The 26776-nt window shown below is 40.4% G+C and overlaps 2 protein-coding genes across 4 annotated transcripts in view; one reads left to right on the top strand and one right to left on the bottom strand.

The window, feature by feature from the left end:
- LOC6495376 (transcription factor HIVEP3) overlaps window positions 1–17253 on the bottom strand; it is a 38271-nt gene extending 21018 nt beyond the window's left edge. For 2 of the 3 annotated variants that reach the window (XM_001958663.4, XM_032451178.2), the window contains exons 1-2: window positions 15993–17253; window positions 2003–2059 (exon numbers count right to left, since the gene is read on the bottom strand). In XM_001958663.4, the coding sequence (XP_001958699.3) occupies window positions 2003–2059; window positions 15993–16023 (88 nt within the window). In that variant the 5' untranslated portion in view covers window positions 16024–17253. Of the gene's footprint in view, window positions 1–2002; window positions 2060–2184; window positions 2339–15992 lie in introns of those variants that run through there. The other variant, XM_032451180.2, reaches the window with a different exon arrangement.
- Window positions 17254–18655: 1402 nt separating this feature from the next.
- The window catches only part of LOC6495289 (G-protein coupled receptor dmsr-1), a 32231-nt gene continuing 24110 nt past the window's right edge, over window positions 18656–26776 (top strand). The window contains exon 1 of the mRNA XM_001958658.4: window positions 18656–18899. The gene's annotated coding sequence lies outside the window, so the exon portion shown is untranslated. The remainder of the gene's footprint in view (window positions 18900–26776) is intronic.

Genomic DNA, 26776 nt, shown 5'->3' with positions numbered 1-26776 from the left:
AAGCTGGCCAAGATCAACCACGAGAAGCACGGCCAGAGGCCATAAATGATGATTCAACTGAAATTTGCATAAATAAGGGGTACACTTTGCATGATAAAGTCAACTATTATTTCCAAAACTAATACTTCAATAGACTGTAGTTCTAAAAACTAAATTAAATATTTAATAAACTTTTAGTTTACTTTGTTTATCCACCGGATATTATACAGTTTTGCCTTTCAGGGTATTTAGAGTTCGGTCATCTATTAATCATTCTGTTCAGTTTTGTGTACACAAGTCGAGTCGATGCCGCTGGCTGGCTGCTGTTCTCTGGCTGATTGGGAATCGCCAGTTTGGCGACTGTGCACACACACAGATACAGATACAGATACACTCCGACGAGTAGAGATACAGATACAGCTACAGGCAGAGTCAGAGCGGGCAGATACTTTTGAAAACATTCTTTGCCACGACGCTTGTCGACGTACTTGTAGCGTCTATGAAATCGTTTTATATTAAGCACCGAGAGCAGTAAATAAAACGCAAAACGCGGCGATCGCAGACAAGCGACGCCAACGAAAATATGCCGTGGAATGCTGGGCTCTCCGACACTCTGATTGTCGCCCCAAAACGCACTCAATCTGTATCTGTATCGGAATCGGAATCTGAATCTGCTACTGCAGAATCTGTATCTGTGAGTAGTTGTGTGTTTTTTTTATGGGCCATCAGGGCCGCATATTTGCATACGCCAGCAGTAGCAGTAGCAGCAGCAGCTGTTTATAGTTTCAGATGTCCGGCTAATTGAATCGGCTCTGCCTTTGCCAGACATCCGTGAGACAGCTTAATCACTTGCGTCAATGGATTTAGTTGCCGCTACCTGACTGCCCCCGAACAGACCGAATGGCATCATTACCACCATCGCCTGAGAGCAAGAGCATGTAGATATTCCCGGGTAAAACCCATAAAATCATCAATAGACTCAGGCAGCAAAGGATCAAGAGGACACTCTGTCTCCCTGGGCCACTTGACTTGAGGCTGAGCCTGGCGCTAGGCCTAAGCCAGGTCAGACTTTTCGGCTAGTGGCAATTAAAAATGAAGAAAAATGCAAATTACAGAGATCCTTAGATCTCTGCTGAGCAGGTAGAAGCCATATCCTTTGCTCTCTTCTACAGAAAGTCCTTGATCTGTAAAGATACTTTTGATCTTCTTAACTAATTTCTTTCAAATGAGTTTATTGTTGAGTTCTTGATTTATTAATTGCCCTTCCAGAACTACCAGGTAGTATCTCCCCGTATCTGATATCATTCGCGGTTATGGGTGGTATCTACGTCACGTAAAAAGCTTATCGAAACGAAAGTGAAATGTGGCTGAGAAGCACCACCAGCAGTAGAGTTTAATCTTTTCCCCGATACGCTTGCACACTCACATTAAGATACGCAGATACTTTATTGTTGCTGATTTATATAGTATGGTATGGTATATAGTAGTAGGTATGTGTATGAACTCTGTTGTGAATCACGCCATTTGGCCTTATCAACTGGAGCTTTCATCGGTTCTATTTCGTTATTTCATGCCCATATGTACGGAGCACGCACTTTATCAATAACTTGATTGCTAAGCACTCGCAGAAGTATCTGAGTATCTGAGTGTCGGAGTGTAGGAGTGTGTGTGTGGCTTTGTGCTTGGCACCCATAACAACTGTATTAAACGGAGGTGGATGTGGAGATGGAGGAGCTTTCCATTCCCCACTCTGATTACCCGGAGAGATAAACAATTCTATTTCACTTTTTTTTTCCGGGAAACTTTATTGATAGCTTCCCTGAAGGTCATTGCTGAGGCTTTCCTTCACGATATTTCGGAAAAAGTATGAGTTCTGCGATAACTTGAAACAGATTGCCCGCTTTACTCTGAGTCACGGTTGATATGTATTGATTTTGATTAAGTTATCAGGGCTTATAGTATAAACGTAATGCGATTATTACACTAGACTGGAGTCTAGGAAAGAATAAATATTGCGACTTACCTTTCAGTTTTTCACGTGCAGTTTCCAGAGCACTTTTCCGTGAATTTACAGTCGATTCTAAAAAAGAAAAAGCGTAGTATTAGAAGAAGAATAATTTTATTAAAAAGTAAAAATTTCAAGTGCATTTTAAATGTATTGGCTTGCGGCGTATGAGGCTCTGCAACCCACAACCTGCCACTGACATTTCATTTGGTGACGTCAAATGCGAAGGCCAGGAAAATACCAAGGCGCGCCAAAAGAAAAGCGAACGATTTGAGGAAAACACAGATATACACACATATACTTTAGTCAATAAAGTATTCTAATGGGTTTTTTTTTTTTTTTTTGGGGGGGAAAAATGTAGAAGCAAAGCCAACTGTTGCCAATTTCCAGAGGGCGGCCAGACCAGGCTGAAAAAACGATTTTCACGAAAAAATGTTTGCAAGCCAATTCGGTTGCGCTCTTTTGCTAATTTTAAAATAGATACTAAGCGAGTATGAGTGTGTATCTGTGTGTGTGTGTGGGAGAATCTCATTTGACGCGTACCGATATAATTTGAAATATTTTTTGGTGAATTTCTGCGCCAAAGTGAACGTGAAAAACGCATTGACGAGTGCTCGAAAATAGCACAGCATGTTCTTGCCAAAATCGTGGCGAAATTCCCAATGAAGGCTCTAAAAATACACAAAAGGGGCACAAACAGAAACAAATCGTTTCTGCAGAAATCGTTGAACAAAAATATATACATTTTTCCTCCCAAGCAGCTGCTTTAGACACTCAAATGACGCACTTTTCCTAAAGTGATAAGCAATTATTATTAATGGGAATTTATTAGCGGAATAAACCTTTATCAATTGAATAGAAATCGAAACTTGAATTGCTTATAAAATCAGCTTAGCCGTAGACCTCTTCTATAGTCACTTTGGCTTACTCCCTTTTTCAATAATTGTTGAAAGACTTGTGACGTCTTATCATCTCATTGAATTGCTGTCCGATTGTGGGCTTTTTTTTTTTAAACACAACTCTGTATAATGGCTGGTGTGAAACACTCGAGTTAAACCGCTTCGAGTGGCTGCACTTTGAACGCCTCCGGCGATAAGCCAATGCTCCTTGATCCGCTCCTCCTCGAGCCCCCCTAAGTATGCAATGGTAGGCTTTGAAGGCACTTCCCGGAGAGAGAGAAAAAAACCTGCATGCAAATTAAACCAGGTACCAGGCAACCAGCAATGCGATGGAAGCGAATACCTGGCCAACCAGCCTTCCGGCCAACTGCAAGCTAAGCTGAGAAAAAAAAGAACAAGATGGGGCCGCGCCAGGTAGCCGCGAAAGCCAAGAACGCGGCCCCGATTGCGCACGCATCTTCCCGGTACTCCTCCTCCTTCCTCCTGGCAACCCGCCTCCTTCAGCTTCAACTCCATCTCCTGGTCGAATCGCATCTCTGTCGTTTTTACCACCTGCCGCACTTGTTTATGGCCGCGACTTGTTGGCGACCAACTTTGACTTGCCAGCCTTTTTTTTTCCAGCCATAGCGGAAACATGCGCATCAAAGCCACAAATGCAGAGAAAGAAAAGGGGTGTAATATTTCAATTAATATTAATTTTAATCTATGAGTATAAGAATTAACTCTTTCTTAAGAGGCTTGGTAATATTTCTTCTTGGAATATTATTTAATCCTTAACCTTTGGGGATACTTCTTCAAGTGTCTTTGGAGCTTGGAAATTGGCAATGTCGTCGTCATCGCTATTGAGCCTCTTTTTTCAGCTCTTGTGCCAGGTTTTATTTTTTTTTGGCCGAGAAAACTGGTTAGGAGGCTGACTGCAACCAGTTTGTTTATTGAATGTGTGCAAGTGTCTCTTTCTCTCTGTGTGTTAGTGTCAGAGTGTGTGTTAGTGTGTGTGTGGGGGAAGCCTCTCAACTTTGTTGTTGCTGGCTTACTAATTGCTGGCTCGAATGTTTATAGAACAATTAACATTTGCGGCTCATTACGCATACGCTGGGGCGCATGAGCTCAGCCAGCTGAGAAATAAGAAAGGAGAAGCGATGCGATGCGATGCGATCATAACGTAAGCCCAATGGGGCGTATGAGTAATATCCCTTTCAGAGACCAGAGCAACCAATAAAATGATTCAGCCATTTCTTGTTTATTTTTAGATATGTATTCTGTGTGATTTTTTTTTAATTCTAAACAAACTGCTAGATGGTTTCCAGATGAAATTGCTTTGGGGCTCTCTATAGAACTATAACTCTCTAGAAGAACTATAACTATTTGTAGTATTACTATTTAAGCTTCTAATCTCTCTGACTTTTCAGCCCAATAAAAAATAGAGGAAGTGCCATGAAAGATGACTGAACCAGGCAATAAACCATCTCACGTCACAGTCATAGTCACAGAAATTGAATTGAAAGCGACGCAATATTGCCAATCGCTCTACGCCCACATACACACTCTATGGCTGTGTGTGTGTTGCCAACACCCTCAATATTGAACGTTTTGAGTTTCGTTTTCAATTTCATTCGCAATTCAAACTGTGACGTATCTGCTGTTGATTGCGTAATGTTTCTGTTTTTTTTTTGTGCTTCTGTTGCATTTTAATTTGATTTATTTTAAGCCAAGTTTTTTTAGGCAATTTCGGATAGCAAACAGGCCGAAACATAATGTGCTTCAACCAAATAAAAATACAATATAAATACCTAAAATAAAAATGCATTTTGCGCATTTTTTTGTGCCTGCCAATTTTCTGCAGCTGCTGGCACATTTTATTAAACCCAAAAAGTTTAGAAAAAAGAATATGGATATGGATATGCTGCACATGGGCAGTCGACAGGCAACCGCAACTTGAATTCGGGGCAGCTGCTCAAGTTGTTTTAATGCACAGAAAAATAATATACCACACAAAATATTTATCTAAAAAAAGGTCTTTCATCAAGCATACCTATTGTGTTTAAAAAGTCTATTTTTTAAGCCAAATAAATACTCTTTTATTTTCCTGTGTAGCTCCATATTGGAATCGTATGGAGTGCGACCCACATGGAATTATTTGCCTAACTATGCCAAGAATTTCTGCATGTGCGTGTGGGACTTACACAACCACAACCCCCACAAGGGGTAGCCTGGCCTGACAATTAAATGGCTTTGACTTCCCAGACAGAGCTCCACAAACTGGAGCAGAGTGCTGTGGAATTCCTGGCGACGACCCGACTTTGTGGCTGCCACTATCTGCTATATAACCTTATCTTTGATGGAATAATCGGAGTACTGTTTGCATATATATTTTATTTGCATTTAACAATTGAATGAGGCTCTACAATTAATTTAAAACTTAAGTAAATAAAATCCTTTGACAACTTTTGGGCTTTCTAGGGAAGAACTATGTCTTTTTTGGGAGGATAAATAATTCCATTTGTGAAAAGTTTATTAAACTTTATTATGAGTTCTTTAAAACTTTTCTTTAAAAAGGAATTATTGTCTCTAGAAATAGGAAACTTGTTACAGGATTAAAAGGGAATTTCTTGGGAAAGGGAATATCTCTTCAAAATATAGACATGTTTAATAGTGTTTTCTGTACTTCTAGTCTATTAGAAGTTTATAAAATTAGCACAAGCTTGCTAAAAATGAATCAGAAATGCAGAAATCAGAAGTCAGGCCCCATGTGACTATGCAAATGATGGGGATTTCAACAGAAACTGATAAGAGAGGGGGGATCTGAAGTGGCGGCGCCACAAGCGAAGTCCAACAGCTGCCAAAAAATAGATAGAATAGAAAACATCACTAATCTGCGAGTCAGAAGCACTCACGCAGATACTATTGTACCTACGGACAATTTAATCTAAATATATGCTCCTCGTCTAGTTGAATGAGCGCAAAATGGAATGCCAAAACGCTGACACCGCAATTATCAAAAGTTATTCACTTTTTATGCTTAATTTCCTTTGAATTGTACGCTGCTCATGCGATACGTGCCTCCCATACGCCCCACTCACTCACACCTGCAAAACGCTTTCAATTTTGCTATGTTCCTTTCAACTGGCTGTGTTCAACCGACCAAAGAGAGAGGGAATTCCCTGAGAGAGAGTGAGTGAGAGAGTGGTGGCTCTCTGGAGTGCCCCCCATTTGGTCAGTCGCTTGGGGAGTGTATTCAAGCGCTCAGCTCAGAGTCTATTTGTTGTTTTTAGTCACAGACTCGTTTAGGTTGCTACTACTCTTGTTATTGTTGTTTCTGTTGATTCGTTTTCGTTTCGTTGGTTGATTATCATTAGCTTTTGTATTGTATTTGTTGCTTCTGCTTTAATTGCCTGGCATTTGTTTTTGCCCCACACCACACCACACCACAGCAGACCGCCACATGCCTCATGCCGCGATAAGATTTCACGGGTACTTTTCCCGTTACTTTGCCCGCTTATTAACTTCACGTTTCACCTGCACTTGCGGTGCGGCGTGAAGATAAAGTGGCAAAGTGGTTTGCTGGCCAAGAAACTACCCAGAAACTGAAATCAGTTCAAGTTCAACTACGTCATTCAATTATAATTCCTATTTACCTGTGACCTGCGTCAATGGAGTATTTGATTTAGTAATTATATTACTTATTCTTTTAACCTTTTTGGGCATATCCGTCTAAAGCATATCCTTCTGTTCTTATCGAAGGCCTCCAATCACAGTTCCAAGGGACCAGACCAACCTTCGATTTCAGGCTACAAGCAACAGAAACAGGCAACAGGACAGACAACAGGACGGACAACAGGACGGGCAACAGAAAAATAAATAAAGATTTATTCCCCCGATCTGCTCCAACATAAATTACAACTCACCAAAGCCAAAGCAGAGCCGGCCAAAGACTTCTCGGCCAAAAAAAAACACCACAACAAGATACCACCAACAATATAAAAAGAAAACGAATGGCTACGTCATAGCCAAGGCAACAAAGTATCTTCCCATTTTATTTCTTTATATTGTATGTCAGTATGTAGCTATGTATCTGGGGCCCCTGCAAAAGATACAAAGATACTGGGCAGAGCAGAGCAGAGCCAAGCAGAAAAATAAAAGTATCTGTTGCTGCTAAAGTTCGAGCCAGCGAGCCAGCGAGGCATCCTGGCAACGGCAACAGCTGCCAACTTTCGTGTTCGACAAGGAAAAGGCGCAAAAACGAATCAGTTTTGTATCTCAGTGTGAGTGTGTATCTGTGTGTGTGAGAGTGTGTATAAGTGTGTGTAAGAGTGCGACAATCCTCAATCAACTGCTTCCACACCTTCTGCAATGTCTGTCTTTACATCCCGAGTACAGTAGAACTTTACTTTCGAAAGAAATCATTTTCTTTTTCTGTCAAAAGTTTATTTAACTTTCAAAAATCATATTTTTGGAAATTTTATTGTAATGCCAGTTTGAAGAAAAAGTTCCTAGAAGGAGAGAAAACTTTCTCAAGGATCTTTTAGGATTTAATTTCCAGAGGAGACTTTTTCAAGAATATTTTCTAGAAAGTTCTAGAAGTTATATTTAAGAACCAAAAAGGTCTGCAACTTATTTTCCCTATTGATTTTAATATTTACTTTAAATATTTTTAATTTTTTTGATTTTGTATCTTTAAGGTGCTGAACTGTATCCGTGAGATACGCGTAGCACTTGCCGCTGCTTTACTTTTTGGGTTCTTGGCTGCCAACTTTGTGCTTTGCTCTTCTCTGTCACTCGCCCTCTCGCTCCGATTGTATCTGCAGCACGAGCTTGTCGCAAAATGAGGCACAAGGCGGTGGGCGGTGGGCGGTGGGTTGTAAACTGTGGCTGGGGGGGGGGGGCGGGGTTGAGACAGTGACAGCATGACTGAGTGACAGAGGGATGTGCGACTAAGAGAGAGAGATGACTGTGCGTGAAGCGGTCTATAAACAGAATTCTAAATGCTGGCGCCTCACCGACGTGCCCGACGTGCTGAGCGTTCTACGTGCCACATTTGTAACGTGACTTCCTTCAATAAATGGCCCACGGCGTGAAAGAGACGGCCAAGAGAGTTGGCCAAGTTGGTTGTTGCGGTTCTGGGTTCTGGTTTCTGGTTCTGTGTCTCTCGGTCGTTTAATATAAAGTTTTTGCGGTTGGCAGCGAAGTGAGTGGAAATTGCAACACCCCTAGACTCCCACTCCCACTCCCACTCCCATTCCCGCTTTTCCATCTTTTCTTCAGATAGAACAAAATGTATCTTTTTCCCAGAATCCTGTTAGCGGAAAGCATATTTTTCATCGGAAAACGTAATATTTCTGTTGCGAGTAATCCAAAAGTTAACAAGTGGAGTATGCATATTGGTTAAGGAGGACTGGATGGCTGGAGCTGGCTTCCCTGGGCCAAGATTACACTTTACGAGTATTCCCAATTGCATCCCGGGGATTGGGATTGGGCCTTTGAAAACGCCGCCGTCGCCAGACACCAAGACGACATCGTCGCCAGACAGTCGCAGTTGGAGATGGCGACAGTGGTGGCCGGTGGTGGTGGTGGTGCTGTGGCAGGGGCATGTGGTGTTCGATGCATGGGTCTTTAAACCCAAAACACAGGGAGAGAAGAGCCATGCAGTGCAGCATCACTTTCAGAGGATCAATCCTGCACAGGGAGAAACTACTATTTTCAGATAATTCTCCAAAAAGAAGTCAGATTCTCATTTTTTTCGGTGTGGCAAGCCAGCAACCTTCTTCCAATCGCCGCACGGAGAACCCTTTTGTTCCCATCCCAGCCGGCTAACCTGTCTGCACTACTGCACTCTATCCCCCTCTCTCTCAGCCTCGATAGCCCTGTCTCTTTCGCCTTACTCCTTTTGATCTTGGGTTGTTTATTGTTTTGCGCTTTTAGGCGTTGAGTGGTTGGGTTGGTTGGTTGGACCTTCTCGTTCCCTTCTCGTTCTTGCCACATTCCCTGAGCCCTAGGCAACTTCTTCAATAAAAGGGACTACCTGACGTAGTAACCTTGTTTGCCTCTTGTTTCTTCCCATCTCTTTCTATGCCCCCGCACTCTATCTCTTTCACGCTGCAACATAATCATATTTAAGATACAAATGTGGACCTGCTTTGGGGGCTGGCTTTTGTTTGTCTTTTGGGGCTTTTGGGGGCACTTAACTTTTTATCGGAAATCACTTTTGGATGAATTTCTGCGAATTTCTTCAAGAGAGTGATGGGAAGAGGTTTCTTGGCCATTTTCAGAAACTAAAGAACATCATCTTAATCCCTTTAATTAGTCTTTAATCTTTACAAATAGGTATTTACATCCAAAGAGAGCCCTCCAAGTCCCTGTGTCAACTGTGTGGGAGTAGACTGCAAAGTGGATTCCAATTCCAATTAGAAATGCAGAACGTTTGCTGGCAAACAACAAATGTGCATTAGAGGTTGGTCCACCTCCCTCCCAGGTTGGAACTTCTAATTAAACCGATATGTGCTGATAATTTATTGATTGGTGCGATTAATCACCCACCGGCAGAACGAGACAAATGGAGTTCCAAGTTCCAAGAAAATGTGTGCGATAATATTTGACTTGGCTCGAGACTCGAGTGGCTCGATACTCGAGTGAGTAAGATAGAGAGCCAGTCCGGGCGATACCTATAACCGAAAGATGATATAAAACCCGTTTGAAATGGACGAGGTACTGGGTAGTGCGGTGTCAAGTGGGGTAACTTGATAGAAAGACCGTCGTCAGGTGAATCATCCATCCAATCCGTCGTCGTCGATGGAACAACACAATGCAAGGCCCGTCACTCGAGCGGTTTTGTGTGCTAATATTTGGGCTTGTTGTTGGACGACGACTACGGCGAGTGGGTGCGCCAGCTCCAACAGCCTCACCACCAGCTAGCACCACAGCTTCGAGAGTGGTTCGGTTCAATAAGATCTTAAGCCGCCAAAAACCAGTGACGCTTAAACAGGTTAACAGTGCCAGAATTGTGGTTTTATTAGTGCATTGTATGGCCACTTACAGAGAGGAGGGAGTTTTGAGGTTTTTATTTTTTAAAAAGAGTTGTATTTAAGTTTAATTTAATATTTAAGGAGTAGTGGTTTTAGAAGGTAATCTTTTAAGGAGAAGTCCTCTTTTTGGTAGAATCTCTAGACTAGAACCTACTCTAGACTATCTCTAACTTTCCATCTAAGTAGCTTCTGGAATCTAGTCTTGAAATCTTTCAAAAACTCTTTTTCTAAAAAGAGTCCAACCACTTGGCTAGTCTTTCAGGACTCCCCCTTTTCCTATACGATCCAAAATATATATACAATCTCTATATTTATTGGCACTATAGTACGTTCTGAAAGGCAAAAGTGTGCGCGTGTTTGTCTCTTATTGTGGCGGACTTTGGATTTGTGTTTGTGTTTGTATTTGGTATTTATTCTTTCGTGAACTTCCCCCATAATTCTGGTTCGTTTTTCCATCGGCCAGCAACAACAGCTCCAAGCTCCAAGCTCCAAGCCAGCCAGCCCAGCCTAAGCGTTGGCCAAGTCGAGAGCTGACGACGCTGAATTAAACCGAAACCGGTATGACGTGATGCCTGCCTTTATTTTCTTTACTTTTTTTCTCTTTTTATTTCTGATTGTGTTTTTGTTTTTGATTTTGGCTCTTCTTTTGGCTCAGACTCTGACTTTGCATATTTGTAATGTGTTTTTGTTATTGTTATTGTTTTTTTAAACCAAAAATTCAACACGTTCGTTTTTTAAGTCAAAAGAGTATGGGGTTTCTGTGAGTTTTTTTAGACAAACAGACATTTTTCATATTTTTTTCTTAAATTTTTTTTTGTATCTGGCTTGTGACACTTGAGGCGACAGAACCCTGCCTGGGATCTATATTGTTTTATTTTTCTTTAGTTTTCAAAGAATTTTCTAACAAAAAAGTGAAAAAAAGACTGTAGAAATAGTGTTTGTTTGGGCAGCTGATTTCGAACACTTTCATTTATTCATTTTTTGCTTTTTCTCTTAAATGAACTTGTTTGAACTTTAATGAGTATAAGAGACTAACTACTGGTATATTCTAATTTTGATTAAAGTTTTCCTTATTTTCCCGCCATGATTTATTAATAATCGCCGGCTATCTGATAGAAGATGTTTTTGGAAACCTGCCCAGCATAAACAACAAACTCAGTGACCGCATTTAGCATTGAACTATGCTGGGAAGAGGTTATCAAGTGCTGCGAAAATAAACAGTATGCCTAGTCTTGCCACAAAACCAAACTACGTAATTGCGATTTTAAACAAACATAAATCTGATTCTGATTCTGATTCAGATTCAGATTTTAATGCAAAATGCTGTGAATAAGCAGGAGAAATCTCTATTCTGGATCAGAGTTCATTAATTATGTTAAGACTAGGGCTTTGGCCAATGTTGTCTTTTGGAGAGTCCTGAAAATTATTAACGAGATGTATATAGATCTGCTTTAAATTTCATAGAAAATCTAAATGACTAGGTAGGTAGGTGGTTGGGTTGCTGGTTGGAAGTTCATTAATAAAGCAAAAAGTTTCTGAAATTTAAGAAGCCAAACCCCATAGCCCTTACTCCATTCCCCTGAAAGTAAATAAAGCTGCAAGAATGGGGAATATTTTTCGAAATTATGCACTTCAATTACAAGGGAAATATTTTTCACCCAGCTGTTCCAGCCAACTGACACAAAAAAAGGGGTTTCTAAATCTAAGCACTAACGTCGGAAATGCCACTTTTGCTCAGTTTTTTTTTTGGGGCTGGGCCACCCCCAACCACCCACAGCAAAGCAATCGAGAGATAGATGAGCGAATTCCGGCACGTCCTTAGGCAACAAAAACGAAAATTGTATTAGGTTATCCTTGCCACACTCCGACACACTCACACACAGACACAGACACGGACAGTGCGGCCCATTGTGGGGCAAAGTGAGCCGGTGGGTTGAAGTGGAAGGCAAATGGCCTTTCACGGTCGTTGCCGTCACTCACTGGTTGCCCCTGCCATTGTTGTTGCTGTTTCAGAGCTGAGGACACTGAGAGAATGTGGTATTAGTACTATGTCTGGTATTTTAAGTGATTTTTGTTGGCTTGGTCACACTGAAAGGGTAAGTGTGACCATGATGGCTCTTTAAAAACTGGTATTTTAAGGTGTTTTTTAGAGACATGGTTACACTGAAAGGGTAAGTGTGACCATGATAGCTCGCTAAAAACTAAATTAAAGTGAGGGATAACCTCTAAACTTTTTTTTATGGCAGAAATTAAGACTTTGAATGATAAGTACCACCATAGAGCGTTCTAAAAATTAAAATTAAGTTAGAGATTAGCTTTTAACTCTTTTTTGTATTGTGGCATATTTTTCATTATTTAATGAAAACTTTAAATTTATGATCTTTAGTCTCTTAAAACCATAACTAATAATATTTCTTTCAGTGCCTTGGCCAACAAGGTTCGCTACCCGTGACACAGCAGGATGACAAGGGGGCCAAGCTCACGTTTCCTTGTCACACCCCCCAATTACCCTTTCTCTTTCTTTCTCCTGTAGCTCTATCTCTTTCGCTGCTTGCCTACTCATTTGTGTTAAACTTTTCGCTACCCAGCACTGCCTTCCCCAAGAAAGTGGGATGACTGTAACTAAAGGTTAGTTATAGCGGTTAGGCTTCTAGTCCTTTTTTTAGGGTCTAGTCTAATAAATATTGGGATAAGGATTAAAAAGGGGTATTGCAAGATGGTAAGAGGTGAGATATAAGAGTTCTAAGGGGTCTATTAATTCTTTAAAAGGATTTCCTATAGATAACATGATTAGATTCTGTTTGAAAGACTAGTTTTGTGAATGAAATTCTTCTTATTTTAATGCAAAAATGGCAGAATTCTTCTCCTAGAATCTAGTTGGTCTGAGGAATCCTTTGTTCGTATCCTTTTTGGCCCATGCCTAATGGGTGGCTTGGTTGACTTGGTTTAATGTTCGCTTTTCTGTGGCAACTAACTGACGACCGAGACTCTCGGCAACGTCATCATCCCCATTTCCCACTTGCCACCTTCCCCCCAGAAGAGGTGGCAGCAACGTGGTCTTCGTTCAATGTTCGTTTTATGATGGTTGAGTGCTGCTGGCGTCGCTGCCTCTGCCACTGCCTCTGGTGGCGTCTCTGCCTCTGCCTGCCACTGCCCCACAAAAATCCAATGTTCGCCCGCAAAAGCAAATAAAACTTTATCATTTGGGGAAGCCCTGTTCATAGACTTGCCTTTATTGTGTGGGTGCCAGTCTGCATGTATGTTTCTCTCTCTGTCTGTGAGTGTAAGTGTGTGTGTGTGTGAGTGTCCTTGTGTGTGATGAAGTGGTTTGGCAACACACACACATACGCCTCTCACCCACACACTTGTACACGTGTACTTTTGCCTTGTTTTTCCTTTTTCTTTTTTTTTTTTATTCGCCTGCTGCCAACTTTTCCCTTAATTTCTTGTTTTTTATTTTGCCTCTGTTTGTTATTGCTTTTTATACGTATTTTTCTCTCTCTCCTCAGCTCTCGTCCTGCCGCAGGACCTGCCTTCCTTCCGCTACAGGTATGGGGCTCTTATTTTGGCTTCAACTCGCTGCCAAAGTTGGGGCCTCCTAGATTTCGTTTCACGTTTATTTATTTCCCTTTTTATATTCCTGCCTCCTCTCGCTGGCCCCTCCTTTGGCCTTTGTTGCTTTCCATTTTTGGCGACTCCTCCATGCCATGACCTTTTCCGAGGGAGGGGCAGGGGCGTCGGAAAAGGAGAATTTTCTGGGCGTGGCTCAGGGCCTAAACTGGAGTGGAGTGGAGTGGAGTGGAGTGTTTGTTTATGGCCATGATATGACCACAGCCGAGGCAGAAAAAAAAAATAAAAACAATATAAACACGAGTGCGGGAAGCCATCTGGGGGAGTGACTAAGGCAGTTGCTTTGTTGCATGCCCCTAGGTTAGTTAATAGATAAAATAAGAGATAAATCAGAGATGATTTCTAATAAGTTACAGGGTTGCTACTTCAAAGATACTACCCCTTTTGTAGATACTTGATCTCCAATCCAGAAGAGAATTTCAAACGAAATCAGAGCAATCAACAAATGGAAGTGCCACACCTAGACCTACATAAGCAGCTCCTGCCACTTAAGAATTTTTGGCCACAACAGCCCACTCGGCCCAGGATTGAAAAACCAACCCACCCCTTGAAAAAAAACAAACTACACAAACTAAAAGCCTTTTTTTCATCCGAAATGGAAATGAAAATGGAAATGGAATGCGAAGCAAAAGTAAAGTTGCCAAAGGGAGCCCTAGAAACGGGGGCTGAAACAAAGGTAGCAATGGAATGAAAATACACAGAAACAAAAGAGTGGAGGGGTAGGGGGTTGGCAGGGATTCCCTACCCTTACAATCTACCCCAACACTTCACCCATCCAGCCACCCATAAATTATCTGCACAATGGCCCAGAGCCAAGGCAAAAGGTAATGCCAAAGGAAAAGCCAAAGCCAAGAATTCCGGGCAGAGTCTATTTTAATTTTGACGTTGTTAGTGACACAGAAGAGGGACGCAGGTGGAGGGGGACTTATAGCCAAGTCACTGACAACGCAAAGGCAAAGGCAACAAAGCCAAAAGACAAAGCCAAAGCCAAAGCCAGCTTAAGTGTCTCCCACTTCCACTGCCACCGCCACCCTCCTCGTGGAAACTCCAAACTCATATCCGAACCCATCCATCGCCAGCTTGAAGTCAAGGCGTAGCCAAGTGAGACTCCAAGCTCTTTGAACATGTTGCGCTTGCCACAGTGATACCTGGCTAAGTATTAGCTTCTTATAGATAGATATTTGTATCTCATAGATACTGTATCTCCACTGAAGGCGAGTCAAAAAGAGAACTACTTGGCACATATCAAAAGCCAGCCAGGGCACACTTGTATCTCATTTGGCATAAAAGTATCTGAGAGCGTGTGGGCAGCAGAACCCCTTGCCCCTTGCAACAAAGTATCTGCCTTTTTAATAGCTTCCAACTGTAGCATGAGTAACAGGGGCAGCTACAGACCCAGGCAACATGTCTAACAACCCGAGTGACGCAAAGTATCTTTGACTGTGCTAGTACAAGTATCTCAGTATCTGAGTATCTGAGTATGTTTGTATCTGTGAGTGCGCCTGTTGCTAGAGTGGCATGACTGTGTGGGTGAGCCGCCGTATGGCAAAAGTTCATGACGCCAGGCCTGAGCTTGATTTTCAGGCCATTACATGGGGCGATTCCGATTCCGATTCCGACTACGACTCCGGCTGGCAAACAAGCTGCCTTGTTTGTGGCTCTCTGTGTTTCTGTTTTCCGCTTCTCCCTTTTGCCTCTTTCTTTTACCCATTTCGCTTTTTTTGTTTTGTTTGTCTTCTCTCTCTCTCCCTCTGTGTGTTTGTTTGTTTGTTTGCCTTTTGTGTGCGCTGGGGGATTACGTAAGGGAATCCCCAACATTTTGCAGCGCGCGCGCCAACGCAACTGAAATGAAATGATAAGGGGATAAGGGGGAGGCCGCCGCACCACATCGCAAAAAGAAAAAAGGGGGTGGCTGTAGTTCGCATTGCAATGAAAAGTGACTACTGACGCTGGTTATTTCATGTTTTATGCATGCTATGGCCCTCTCTTTGCGCCGCTCGCTTGTTGAGCAAGTGAGTAAAGTAGTCGTGGCACAAATAATAATGCAAAAAAAAAATAAAAATAATGAAAAAAAAGTGTATCTTGTAGATACAGTCGGGCCTTTGGGGGCTTCAAGAGGGGGCGTGGCTGGAAACCAGCTTTGTGGATTATGATTTTTTGCTCAAAAAAATGACATTTTAAAAAGCAATATTAGTACTTAATAAATAAAAGAATCAATAATTACAAAATATCCTTTAATTATCCCTTTAAAGTCTACAGTTTTCTTTAAAAATGACTCCCCCAAATGCCATCAGATATCTCATCACTTGAGGCTCTAGGACCTCTGGAATGTCCTGCCATATGGCAACTGTTGCCGTGGCTGCCACAAAAAATCAAAAGCCTCGCCCCATCTACAACGTCCTTGAAGTCGAACCATGGAATTCTCGGAATATATTTTATTTAGAAATAAATTCAACTTACTGCCTCGGCCGCTGCCCTTGCGTCGCGCCATTTTTGTGGCGGGTGGAGTGGGAGGAGTCCTGTCCTGTTGTTGCGCTTTTCCTTCTCCTGTTTAGTTCCTTTCCCAGTTATTGTTGTTTAGTTACATGGGACAAGTTGAAGGGGGAGGGGAGGGAAAATTAGGTTCCTTGCGCTTGACTGATGTATATTTAATAAGCGGCGCCCAACTCGCACGCCCACTTTCTGCACTGACAGCACAGCAGAGAGTGCTCTTTATGGCACAACGACTAGTCGTCCTTGACGCACACACACACTGGCACTGTAAAGGATGTCCTTGCTGGCCGCTGACTTCGTCGAGTGTGTGTGTGTGTGTGAGTGGCCTGATTCCTCACTAGACAAATAGAGGAGCCAGTGTGTCCTGCTGCTACTAACCCATCTACTTGGCATTCGAGGTCCTGCCGATCTCCGATCTGCTTCCTGTTCCCAGCTCTTCCAGCTTTGTATATAAATCCATATATGTTTGTAGTCTTCCGGTGTGTGTATAGTGTATATTGTATATCCTTTGTTAATACTAGGAAATGTTTATGGTTGGCTTCTTTTGATATGCTCTTTGCTCAATGTTTGTTTGTTTGTTTGTTGTGTGTTTGATTCCCTTGTTGTTCCTTGTTGTGGTAGGTTGATGATTTATTATTATTTTTTTTTATATCACTTTCATTTCGCACGCTCTCTTTCAGAGCTGACCGATGACCGTTAACCGACTCACCGCTTCACCGTTAACCGTTAACCGACGCCGCCTTTGGCACACTGTACTACCGGGCGTATACGCAATATCTATCGAATTGAAACTAATTCGCGCCCGATGATCGCGCAAATTCTTTCAAACAGTTTACCGCTAATCAGCAACGAATTCTTCTTATCAATAAAGCTCTCTCTCTCTTCTCCAAATTCTTCTCACTTTCTCATTTATTTCATATTTATATATTTTTTTTTAATTTCTTCTTTTAAATGTGCTCTATATGGGCTGTGCGAATCTATTAATAAACTGAATGAATACACTCTGGCTGATGTATTTCTCATGCGTTTTAGATTTGATTTGGATTTCTTATATCTTGTTGTTGTTGTTGTTTTATGGTTATTTGTTGCTTTTTTTTGTATTTTTGGCGCATTTAGCGAGAAGCGCGCGAAAAACGAGTTGCGTCCGTCGCAGAACGAAATGCGTGCGTCGACGTCGGCTTTTGCGGGGAAACAGAAAATCAGTTGGGTTCCCCAGAATTCAACACCCTGTGTTCCGTATACGCCCTGTGTACATTCACTCAAAATGAGCACTCAATTAACGCCAAAATGAGTAGCTGAGAGAGCGTGCACCACCGCTCACCAATACACACAAAGATGTCTTCAATTCGCTTTGCTTTCAATTTCAATCTGGTTGTGGGTTCAACTTGTCTGTTTACCTTTTTTTTGGTCATTTTACGGAATGCAAAGAGATACAGCCGAAGAGAGTATAGTTTTAAGAGAGCGCTCTTATCAGTGAGTTCATGGTCTGTGTGTGGCCAGATATCTTTTATAATTTGAATTATTAGCATTAAATTAATTATATAGATTCGAAATTAATATTATTATCTTTATTTTGTACTTAAATTGTCTTAAAAAGTGTTGGTTTATCTTGCCTTTTGATAACTAAACCAAAATATGATATATGCCAAAAAGTATGCTTTAGTAATTTTATGTAAAGGTAGAGTCTTGGGGAAAGGTAGAAATGGTTTAAGAGAAATATGTATGAATGTTTTTATTAATTTTATTTAAAAAAAGAGTTAACTTTTTACCTTATTTTGTATTTATTGTAATTTCTTCAACTTATCTTTTCAATTCCCTAGTTTCCTTAGTTCCCACGTGCCTTTGTTTAAGGAACCCCTTTTCATCTAATTTTTAAGAAAAGAAACCGCTTTCTTTGACCCCGAAATACCTTATGTTTAATGCAAAGGATAACGATTCTAAAAGATTTCACCTTGGCAATAAGATAACTACCATTATCGCCTTCCAGTCACTCGTGACAGACTGGCCCAGTCAAAAGTTGTTCAAAGTGTTACGCCTCGCACGCGTGTGTCAAAAAATAATGCGGCTTCAAAGGAAATTAAATGCTTCGAGAAAAATGAGAAAACATGGGAGATGTCGAGTGAAAGAACACTGCCCTGACAGCTGGGAGAGTTCTCAGGCGGAGTGACAAGTAAAAGGCGTGTCCTTGAGCCCTGTTTAGTGTTGCCTTTGCCGCCCAACTCCCCAGTGAAACAATTTAATTTCATGCAAGAAAATATGCGGCTATTCGCCTCAACGGGTTTCAATAGAACGTGTTACTCTTTTGTATTCCTTTTGTATTTTAATAAATTCTACAACTCATTCGAATTTATTGAAAAGAATAGCATATGAACCCAATTTAATCGCATTACTCACTCTCAAACACTATTTGTTATTGTTTTTTTTTTTTCAAAAAATATTCAATCATCAATGAAAAGGCTTTTAATCAGCTGTGTTTTGTTTACAAGCATTAATATTATTTGAAAGCGCAGGCGCCATTTGCCGGCTAGAAGGCCTTCCAGTTCCAGGCGCGAAATTCGCACTGGAAACTGGAAGGAGGGGAAATTCGAACAGCCGAACAGTTTGGCGCCAAATCAGACCGACACTCGCCGATTTTGGTATAGTCTGCCGATTACAGAGCGCGTGAAAGGATCGGATTTCGGATCAAATAAATAGCACCGGCGGAAAGTGGAAGTTATAATTTAAAAACACAAATAAAAAAAAATAAAATAATAATCAAAGACTCTTTATTTTTAAATAAACATAAAAACAAACTTTAAAAATGACTTGATGCGCAAACTTAAAGTACTTTGTTCTAGTTTTTCGTGAAAACGTCAAGCCTAAAAAATCCTACAAGTGAGTTGAACAATAAGGCATAATTTAACATATTATTTGCTATCAAAATAATTTTAAAAGGACACTAATTGAAAAAGCGTAGAAAAATAAGCTGTCACATATATCCTTTTTACCCATTGTTTTGTAATTGTTTTTATGTCAAGGGTTTTTTTTGTTGATGTGGTTGGGCCGTTTGGGCCTGTTTGCAAAAAGGGTTTGTTCGAGGACTAATTGGCTTTTTCCGTGCCCCATCAATATAAATTTAATGAGGCATAAAATGTGAAAAAGGGTCTACAGCTGTGGTTAGAGAATCTCCCGCTTTGTAAAGTAAAAATTAATTTCAATTTGGTATTTCATCTCGATTATTTTTCGGCATCAGTGGACCTGTTTACATTCTGCATTTATGAAAATATTTTGAATTCCATGGAAGTAGCCATAGAAGATAAATAAATACCTGAAAATAAAACAAAAGACCCAAACAAACAAAATGATTTCTGGTCAAAAATAGGTATTCCCATTATTGCAAGGTTATGTGGGTGGAAAATAATATTTACACTTTTTAAAGTACTTTAAAATAATGGCTTCCTCTTTCCAATGAGTAATATAGTTAATCAACATTCTATTTCCGAATGTAGAATTATGCTGAAAGTTCATAACCAAAAAACAAAAACACAATACGCATACGCAGTGTGGGCCAGTGATTTTAGGGAGAATGAACAAGAAAACCATTATTATGGCTTCACTTTTTTGGGAATAGTGTCGGAATGCAATCCAAAGCTATGATTGAAATGTCATGGAAATGTGTAGTCCTTTTGATAAAACGACAAAATATTACGTATACGCAACGTAGTTCTGAGAGATTTATGAAAGGTTTATGATTTACTAGAATTTTCTTTATTCCTTTCATTAGAAAGGAAATTTCTGATTTGTTTTAATTTCAAGAGAAAAATATTACTTATACGCAATTTTTGGTTCTAAGATAATATTATTACGTATACGAGGGGAGTGCGTTTAGGAAAATTTTAACTGGGTTGTATAATTTAGTTTATTAAAATTTTAACACCAAAAGTAAATAGCAGTTGCCGATTTTTATTATTTTGTGAACTGCAAACTGCTAAAAATAATATTACGTATACGCAATGTTGTTCATTCTACGATTATTTGATTAAGAAAACACCAACTAACTTAGTTTAAGTAACTTTTTAATAAATGATGGAAAAAACCAATGGATGAACATTTCTTCGCCTCACATAATAGGGGTCATTGTAGGGATTCCTTGGAATGACAGCTTGGCTATTTATGAATGCCGCCACAACTATTCATAGATGGCCCCAAAAAAAGGAACAACTGGTCTCCCAAGCCGCAAAACTCTCGCCTTTTGTGTTCCTTGAAATACGCCTGTTGTTCAATGTTCTGTATTTAATTGATCATATGCATAATTTATGAAGTCTTGAAAGTGTGTGGGGCATTAGTTTCGCCCAGGATACTGGTGTTTGGGTATTGGTGACCGCAAGCCGAGCCAAATGGCAAGTCATGCGTACATACAATATCAATCTTTGGGCGGAAATCTTACCACAATAGGAAATTGATGTGCCCCGAATCCTCCGCTTCGGCCACTTCCTCACCAGCAAGCATCTTCACCATACTCAGCGGCAGGATATATGGATTACAATTCGTGTGGCTGCCTGGGAATGCTTAAGTTGTATTTATTGCGAGTAAAATCTGTGGGTCTACTATTGTGGCCACATCAAAGCAACACGCGTCGAACATAAAAGAATAAATTAAGTTTAGATGAAAAAATTCCTAAAAAAAAAATATTTTTATAATGGGAAAGGCGGGAATTTTTCGGAAATGGAAAACAGGAATGGCGTCAGCTCCACATCCTATTTTGGAGATACTGGCGCCCCCGGCATGAGGTGACATTGCTCTGTCGGGGTTTTTTTAATATGACAACAAGTCCACAGGATGGCACGGCATGGAGCATTTTAATAATACATTAAGTACCAGGGAACCGGAGAAGTTGAGAATTGTTGTGGGCATTAAAAATGCCTCTCCTGTCCATTCACCGAGTTCATTATCTCGAATCACCAAGGGCAGCCTCTAAATTAAATGTATAATGCTTGCATGATACTTGTACTTAGCCAAAAGGAACCTGCCAAATGAGTTTTGCCTTAGGACCCAGCCGCAAATAAATCCCCAATTTATGAGCCTTAAATTTGGGCATTAGAAGGAAAGCAATTTATATACCCATCCTACGGCTTCTTTCTCAGTTAATTAGCTTGACTTGGCCAAAGTTCAATGATTGGTTTCCATCATCGGGAATTCTTTCAGAAAGGATTTGTCTCATTAGCAGACTTCCTGCTGTGTCACTTGGTCTTCGGGGGGTAACTCAGGGGAACGACAGCTGTGACTAATCGGTTTCATGGGACAGAAAATTGCATTGAATAATAATACATAGATCCTCAATGTGAAAATCAAATAAATGTTATGAGTTGCAGCCCCAACTTTTAGAAAAGTTGTCACTTTTATTAATCGAAATTGTGTGTAATCAATCCCCTATTTTAAAAGCCCTGTCCCTGAGATGAAAAGCGATACCCCGTTGGGTGTCAAAGAAATTCCAGCTCTCAAAAGAGGGTCGCCGGCATGGCAACCACAACCCTATTAATCTCGTTGTCATTCGAAGAATTCCATCGATGGGGCTGTTGCCCAGTTATTTTGTTTATTTAAAGCGCCTTATCCCTTAGGGAATAAACTATAATTACATTCCTTAACTACAAATTCAATTAAAATGGCTCTCTTTTTGGCGTGGAGTGGAGGGGCCAGTGCCAATTTTTCCGGTTTCGCCAGTTAAATAAATAAACTGTTTCCTCTTAGGCAAAACACTTAGCATCCCTCCGGCTATTTACTCATCTTTGATACGGGTGGATGCCTTTCAACGTGCCGTTTAATACAAACAGTAAACAATAAACAATTTTCGAGGTTCTCGGGCAGATGTCTGTGTACACACTGTATCATCACCACTGGGCATCCCACCCACTCATCATAGCACGGGGATTTCTCCCACTAGCGTCCCCAACAATGAGAATACATTGAAGTGTATATCTTGCGTCTGGTATTCATTTTTTTTACTCTGGGTTTCTCTGGGCCATACGCTTTCCCTTTTTCTTGTTGGCTCTCCTCCTTGAATTTATGCTCAAACTTTTTTTTGGGGGAAATTATCCAAGTTCCGTGCAGGCGTAGCCCATAAAAAAGAGGAGAATTCTTAAAGGTTGAAGTTGAATTTATGGATATGTCGAAAGATTTGGCATTGTTAACCTTCACCTGGCCGACCAATTTACCTGCAAAAAAGTATACACAAATGAATGTTTTGTAATGGTTACAGGGGTATACGAATTAGAGATACCTTAGAGATTACTTTGAGGATTATAATATTTAAACTTTTTTTATTATTTAATAATATGTGCAAAGTCTTGTCAAAAGTTTCCTATTTTCTTTATGAATTTTGAATATTTTATTGTCGCGTTTTACTTTCATAAAACAATATACCCATTAAAAATACATCCACTATGAATATTTTAACACAAAAGTGGTTGCTTTAACACCCAATTCCAGCCAGCAATTTTATTTATTGTCCATTTTTGATGCTCACCTTTTTGCCAAGAAGGCTCTTTGGCGGTGGCATTTGAACTTTGAATTGCATTTATTTGTTGTTTTTTTGGCCCGCCGTTTACAGTTTCACTTTTTTATTCAATTGTTTTTTATGTTTTTTAGGCCTGGACCTGTGAGTTTTTCGCTGTTTTATTGGTGCGTGCTGGAATTCATTAGCATTGAATGTCTAGCCGTCTGACGTTTACATATAAATTGTCTAATGGGGCCGGGGGGCATTGATAATTGTATTTGATGTCGAGGGGATTTTCGGCAGGAGACGTGCTCAAAGGCACATTAAATTAAATGAAGGCACTCGTACCTTGAGGAGTGGTTGTGGGGGAGAAATGTAAAGCTGGTCAAGTGTTTGCTTGACCACAAAAAGGACATTACTGACTGCCCGTTACTCAGCGCAAATAATAAATGATAAAAACTTCCCTGCCAATCCTCGCCAGTCATTTTGTTGGCGGTTTTTTTTTTTTTTATCGAAACTCCATTCCGTGCTTCCCCAAGCATCCTTCGCTGAATTGACTTTTTGGCTTTGACCATCCCATCGACCATTCATTGGGCGAAAGCCCTCGAATTAGGGCCAATGCCATTTGTCGATTTCATTACGTAGCCGAAGAGAGTGAGCGTTGAAAGTTTCCAAGACCCAAATCACACAGAATGCCTGTCATCGGAGCATTACTCAAAACTCAGCCAAACAAAGAGGTTCACTTGGGTCAGACCGGCTCAGTCCGGCTCGGTTCGTTTCATCCATAATTCCATCGATGGGTTCATAGTTTGCATCACTTCATTTGGGCCAAGTATTTGCTGCTGCTTCTCCGTTTTACGACCATGTAGCTGGATATGTTTTCGGTTTTTGGGTGGCATTAAATGCGACGTGACGGAAATTTAAAATGCCACGCTGAAAGGATACTTGAAAGTGGCGAAAAGTGAAAATAAAAAGCAATTTCATGCATAGCAGGTCGCTCTTTTGATGCCCTACGAAATTTTTCAGATACCTAGTGTTCTAACCTGGATTCCTTAGATTTAATTGAACATCTCAACCAACATCCCTTGATCTACTCAATATTAGTTCCAAAAACTTTCTCTTTGTTTCCCCAAAGTTCATCCTGATTAAAGAAACTTCCTGATGAAAACACGAGATGTCTATTTCGATTCTCAAAAGTTTACTTCTGCAATTTTTTTGCTCGCCAAGGGAACAGAGTGGAGAACCACGGTATACTTTGTATTGGCTTTGTTGACTGTTAAGTGTGCCTTCTGACCAACAAGTCGTTTGTCTAGCAGCTAACGAAGCTCGAAAGACGTTGCCATGTCTGCAAGTGAGATGTGCGATGTTCGGTGTGTCCGATGTGCTCCTTAAATCCATTTTGTAGATCCAATTTGATTTATGTCAGTGTGTAATGTGCACGTGCTGAACTCTCTGGAAGTTGGCTAAAAGGCACCCTGACTTGGCCATCTGTGCTATTCTAATTGAAAGGAGCCTGGCGGAGGGTGGTGTTCTCTACAATGAAGATAAATTGCAAGATTTCATGTAAAAAACAAATGCGAACATTTAAAGCGGCTGCCACGGTAGGCGATTGTTGCGCTTTGTGGCTTGGCATTAATTGTAATTCAGATGCCAGGGTAATTGATTTCACAAGCTTAACAATAGCAATATTATTTCAATTGAAGGTCATAGAAAATATTAATTTATTCTCCTATTTCTTCAATAAATATGATCGAATTTAATCCAATGTGTAAAGTTCATGGCTCAAATGGTTCATGGCATGTCTCAGGTATTTGCTTTCAGACGTTGGCACCTTTTGTATTGCATCCTTGCCAGGACAATACGACAGTAATACGAATGGTCAAAGGAGCTGTATCCCATGGAGATGAAAATAGTCTGTTTAAAGCAGGATAAGATGTACTTACGTGGCAAGCTGCAGGACAGCCAACTGACATCTGTTGAAAATGGAATTTAAGCAAGCAGAGTTAGTTTTCCGTGTCACTTTGCTGACCTTGTCACTTTAACACTAAGGTGTCTGTTTTACCATAAAATGAAATGTTTATAAATCTTACACTTCATTAAAAAAAATTGTATTTGAAAAAGTGATATTTATCTTTATTAACAAGGAGGCTAATGAATATTTTTTGCTGTGTGGCACTTGTATTTGATGGCTGTCCTGTCCGGCAAAGTTTTGTTTTTAATTACGGCCCCAGGGAGGCGGCCTGTGTGGCATGTCATTGTTGTTTCAGATTCGTATCAGACCAAGTTTATGTAATATCCTGCCATTTCGCACCTATTTATTTCCGTTTGTATTTACCCACATACACGTATGTAAACATGCTTTGGGGGCTGACCTGTTTGTGATAAAAAGAAAGGTTTATTTTATTTGCATGTCCTTCAAAGGGATTTTCTGGGAAAGGAATCACCTGAAAATGGACGCATTTATGTGTCGGAATGGTAAAAGCAGAGGAGAGTCCCCTGGAGCTCCATCAGGATTAGTTTTATTGGAAATGGAATGCAGGCGCTTTAGTTGCAAACTTAAAAAACCTCTCTAACTCGTATTTGCTTTCGGTTGTTCTCGATTAAGTTCCAAAAACGGTCAACAGCTCAACAGAAAGTTTATGACTAGACAACCACAATTCTTACCTTGTTTCGGATACTAAGTGAAGTTTTCGAACACTCGCCAAAGTCATTATAACTTGATTCTAATTGTACGAGCATCTCGGGCAATTAATTAGGGAAATACAAGTCTTTGCCACAAGTTGACCATAATGTGTTTGTGTGGGAGTTTATACTTTGCAATTTATTATTCTCTCGATTACAAATCGGCAAAGTTTTTCGCTAGCACGTGCCTCAAGGTTTCCTTTCTGTTTAAAATGGCTTTTCCTTCCCGATAAAAAAAAATATTGAAAATTCAGCGTCAGTATGAATTTGGCTTTCAACGCGTGCGGTGAAAAATTTTGCTTTTGTCTTGTGGAAAAAAAATCCAAAAACATAGACATTTGAATACGAACAGCAAAGCAAGCACTTGTGTACACATATCTCTGGCCCATCAAGCTGTGTGAAATTTTAGAGAAAAATTCAAGTGATTGAGATACTGCCACGAGGCATGACAGGCACAACAGCGAAATGGCATGAGAAATAAATAAATTAATTTCGTATCGCCACATATCGGGTAATGGGTTAGTTAAAAATAAAAATTGAGAAATTATTTGTATTTTAAATATGCCATAATGGCCTGAGTGGGTTATGTTGTTCAAAATATCTGTTCGGTTCGCTTCGGATCGCCCTGCTTTGTTCATCTAAATTCATGGCAACAAATTGTTTGAACGAATTCCTCCGGCAATTGTAAACAAATTTATAAATACTCATTTTCAATTAAGTTTATTGCCATTATAAATGAATACTTTAGGCACACAAACACGATCAGACTACTGATGGATTCATAGCGAAACAAGTTTTAATTTGACGCTTTTTTACGAGTATCGTACGAGTATTGTTTTAAGCCATTCGCATTCAATTGGTCGTGAAAAATGAAATTAAAAAAGTTTTCAATTAAATAAACTTTACTCTCCCTGTGGGAGGAAGCATTTAAATATCCTTAAATTTTTTACCATGAATGGGTACATGTTTGCATTGTGGCTTTTTTTTTTTTCTGGTTGGCATGTGCTTCTCTTGGGCAAATTTTCTAAATTGAAAAGTTTGGCATTCACTCGGATTTTTGAAGCGCTACCACAAGCACACATTACGTAAACAACGTTAAGAGGATAAGCCCCAAGAATCTGTTTTCATATATATAGTATGTGTTATGTACCCCACTCGCCGGAATCAGAGTGAAGGATATTCCTTGGTTTGAATCATTCCGCCAGACCACTATTCGGGTTCAGATGGAAAAGGCGACTAAAGGCTAAAAAAGAAAGCCCCGGAAAAGCCACAGAAAAGCGCACGTTAAGAGCACACTTGACTATAATGAAATGAAACAAAATTAACATCGCAAAGTGTTGAATGTTGTCCCAGGATGTTACGCTCAGTTCACGGGGATTCGGGATAATGATAGCCGAGCAGAGCACAGCAGAGCTGAGAATAGCGGCCGAATGGCGGATTGTAAATAGAAAAGTTTGCAACTTTTAAAGTGCCGAAGGACCTCGTCGCGCGTATCCTTTACCACTTGATCTGCATCGTTTGCATAATTTTCAATGCAAAGTCGCGCAAGTAGGCGATGAGTTTGTCGATATTTTCAAGGCAAAGGCAGCAGCAAAGG

The sequence above is a fragment of the Drosophila ananassae genome, chromosome 3L (assembly GCF_017639315.1).
Source record: "Drosophila ananassae strain 14024-0371.13 chromosome 3L, ASM1763931v2, whole genome shotgun sequence".
Taxonomy (NCBI): domain Eukaryota; kingdom Metazoa; phylum Arthropoda; class Insecta; order Diptera; family Drosophilidae; genus Drosophila; species Drosophila ananassae.
This window is presented reverse-complemented; position numbering and strand designations above follow the sequence as displayed.